Here is a 3,094-nt window from a genome sequence, read left to right as displayed (position 1 = left end):
TGCTCAATGATTTCTTATTGAAACAATCGATTCCTATTTTTCCTACCTATCTAGAACTCCTTGCAGCTTATTTAAGGTCATTTTAAATTTACCTGCTCATTATTATTATGTATCATTATTGTTGGATTTAGCTGGATACTTTGTTGGCTTTTAATTTTAGTTTGCTGGAAAATTTTGGGGGCAGGGAACCAAAGACGATGCTGGTTTTGATTCACTTTGTTGAATCTTTTCAGTATTTTTTCTGGTTAGTTCATCTATGATATTGGTTGATGTATCTCACTTAATTTTATTATAGATGGCTGATCGGAATAATCAAAATAATAGACAGATATTGGAACAAGTGAGCTCTTTAGCTACATATGTTGCTTGCTTAGTAGCTATTTGGTTTTGGACTTATGTACGTGAAATTGAAAATGACCGACGTACGATCACACATGATATACGACTGAAAAGTGAACAAGTTAGACATGAATTATTGAGTCATCTATTTTCAACTGAACTTTGTCGTAATATTATAAGAATGACCCCTTTAGCTTTTACCTATCTATGTGAGATGTTAGTTAGAGAGGGTGATCTTAGACCAACACTTCAAGCTACAGTTGAAGAGCAAGTTGCAAAAACACTTTACCTGTTAGCACATAATACGATAAATCGCGAGTTAGCTTTTATCTTTCGACGATCTGGGGAGTCGGTTAGTCGCAATTTTCATATTTTCCTGCGAGCGATCTTGGGGTTATATGAAAAATTTATTAAACAACCTGATGGTTCTCAAGTTCCTTCTGAAATTGCCAGCAACCCAAGATTCTACCCATATTTTAAGGTGAACACAAATACAATTTTATTGAACTTTTAGCTAAATTCAAGGTTGATTGCATATAATTTATTATAATAATGTCATGATTGTATTGGTGCAATTGATGGAACACATATACGCGTTAAAGTTTCACAACGTGAAGCACCCAAATACCGTGGAAGAAAAGATTATCCAACACAAATATTGGCTGCATGCACATTTGATTTAAAATTTACATATGTGTTTGCTGGTTGGGAAGGGCGGCATTTGATTCAAGAATCATGAAAGAACCGTTAAATAGACAAGACCCGCTAAAACTTCCAGAAGGTAAATATTTTATATATTTATATAGGGAAAGTTAGATGTGATGAATAAATAATTAAAGCTTTTACTTTTTATCTTTAGGAAAATACTACCTTGTTGATGCTGGATTGATGTTGAGAAGTGGACTTATTACGCCTTATTGTGGGGAGCGATATCACTTGAAAAAGTATTCAAGAAATCCACCTCGAAATCCTCGTGAATTATTTAATCTGCGACACGCATCTTTGCGTAATGCTATTGAACGAGCTTTTGGAGTTCTAAAAAAGAGATTTCCTATAATTTCTAGTTCAACTGAACCGTCATATGGTGTTGAAACCCAAAAGCTTATTATTTTTGCATGTTGTATTTTGCACAACTACTTAAGAGGTGCATATCCAAATGATGAGTTACTTGCACAAGTTGATGCGGAGCTTATGAATGATAATGATGTGCATGAAGAACCACCAAATCCTAGGAAAAGCAATGAGGAGTTTAGAAGGGGGGGAGTTGATTAGAGATGGCATAGCAGCTGACATGTGGACTAATTATCAAGTTTAATCTTCTAGGATAGAAAAAGTCAACGATTTTTTTCGTGTTTTTTTACTTGATGTTGTTTGAAAGTAATTTCGGCTATTATTTGAATAAAATATATTATGTACTATGCATTTATTTATTTTATAACTCTTACAAATATTATGTCTGATAAAGTTTTCATTAAGTCTTATGAATATCTCTTAATTATGTAGTTATCAATATGCCGAAAAGGTCAAAGGCATCTTCAAGCGATACAAATCTTTCAGATATCACTTCTGTTTGTATTTGGTCAAATGCTATGGATGATGCCTTAATTGATGCATTCTATCATGAGCACACACTTGGAAACAGGATTGGTAGAACTTTTACTGCACAGGCGATTGACAATATAGTGAAAGAGATGCAATCAAAATTTCCAGATAAAATTCTTACCAAGGAGAGCGTTCACAACCGAATGAGAAATATTAAAACAAAATTTAGCAAGTGTTATGACACCTTTCAAAATGGGATGAGCGGGTTTGTATGGGATTCCAACACAAATATGTGGAATGCTGAATCTGAAGTATGGGATCAATTAATACAGGTACATTTATTTTTAGCAGTTTTGTTCTTTATTTGCATCTTATAATGTTTATCTCATTTTCTGCATTATTATATTGTACTTTTTTTGTGTAGGCTAAGCCTGAAGCTGCTGAATGGAGAAACAAGCTGATTAGAAATTATGATAAGCTAATTGAGCTATATGGAAGGAATAGAGATACTGGAAAGCAAGCTGAGACTGGAGCAAATATGGTAAAAAGGGGTGCTCGTAATAATTTGAGAAAATCAAGTGATAGTTCATTGACTATTGATGAGGTAGATGAAGTAATTTCCATGAATGTTGCCTCTTTGGAAAATATCGAGGAACATGGACAACATGAGCAAGATCAATCAACTCAGGAGGCACGTAAATCGTATGTATATTTAGAGGTACCGACTTCTAGCAGGAATAAAAAATCTAAACAAGATCATCTTGAAAGTATGGCTGATATGTTAAGGGTGGGATGAATAATTTGGCTAATGCAATTAATTGCCTTTCAACTATGCCACCTATTCCTGAGAGTGAGATATGGCAAATGGTACAAGTGTTGGATTTAGAGCCTAGTATGCACATGAAAGCTTATATATTTCTTTGCAAACATGCAGACTTGTGTCGCACACTGATTGGGTGTCCATTGGAAGACCGCAAATTTTTTTTACTGACCTTGATGTCGTCACCTAACAATTGAGTTAGACTAATGTTATTTCTGCTTTAGCTATTGAGGATTTCATAGACTTTGACTAGATCGATATAAATTTTATATGTCATGTTGCTAGAAAATTTTATTACATTATGCACTTTAAGTNTCCGGCTAATAGGGGCAATACTGAACATATAAGTTCAAAACACTTGCTCACACAGTCAGCACCTCGGTGCTCAAGCCA

At 34.3% G+C, this 3,094-nt stretch overlaps 1 protein-coding gene across 1 annotated transcript; it reads left to right on the top strand.

The window, feature by feature from the left end:
• The first annotated feature begins 1,850 nt into the window (after positions 1-1,850).
• Positions 1,851-2,677, top strand: LOC109242431. Its single transcript, XM_019409292.1, has 2 exons — positions 1,851-2,213; positions 2,306-2,677. Exons 1-2 carry the CDS (start codon positions 1,851-1,853, stop codon positions 2,675-2,677), a joined length of 735 nt encoding a protein of 244 aa, XP_019264837.1.
• Positions 2,678-3,094: the final 417 nt, after the last annotated feature.

Source organism: Nicotiana attenuata, unplaced genomic scaffold (assembly GCF_001879085.1).
Source record: "Nicotiana attenuata strain UT unplaced genomic scaffold, NIATTr2, whole genome shotgun sequence".
Classification (NCBI taxonomy): Eukaryota; Viridiplantae; Streptophyta; class Magnoliopsida; order Solanales; family Solanaceae; genus Nicotiana; species Nicotiana attenuata.
The sequence above is the reverse complement of the archived record's forward strand: the minus strand, read 5'-3'. Positions and strand labels throughout refer to the sequence as shown.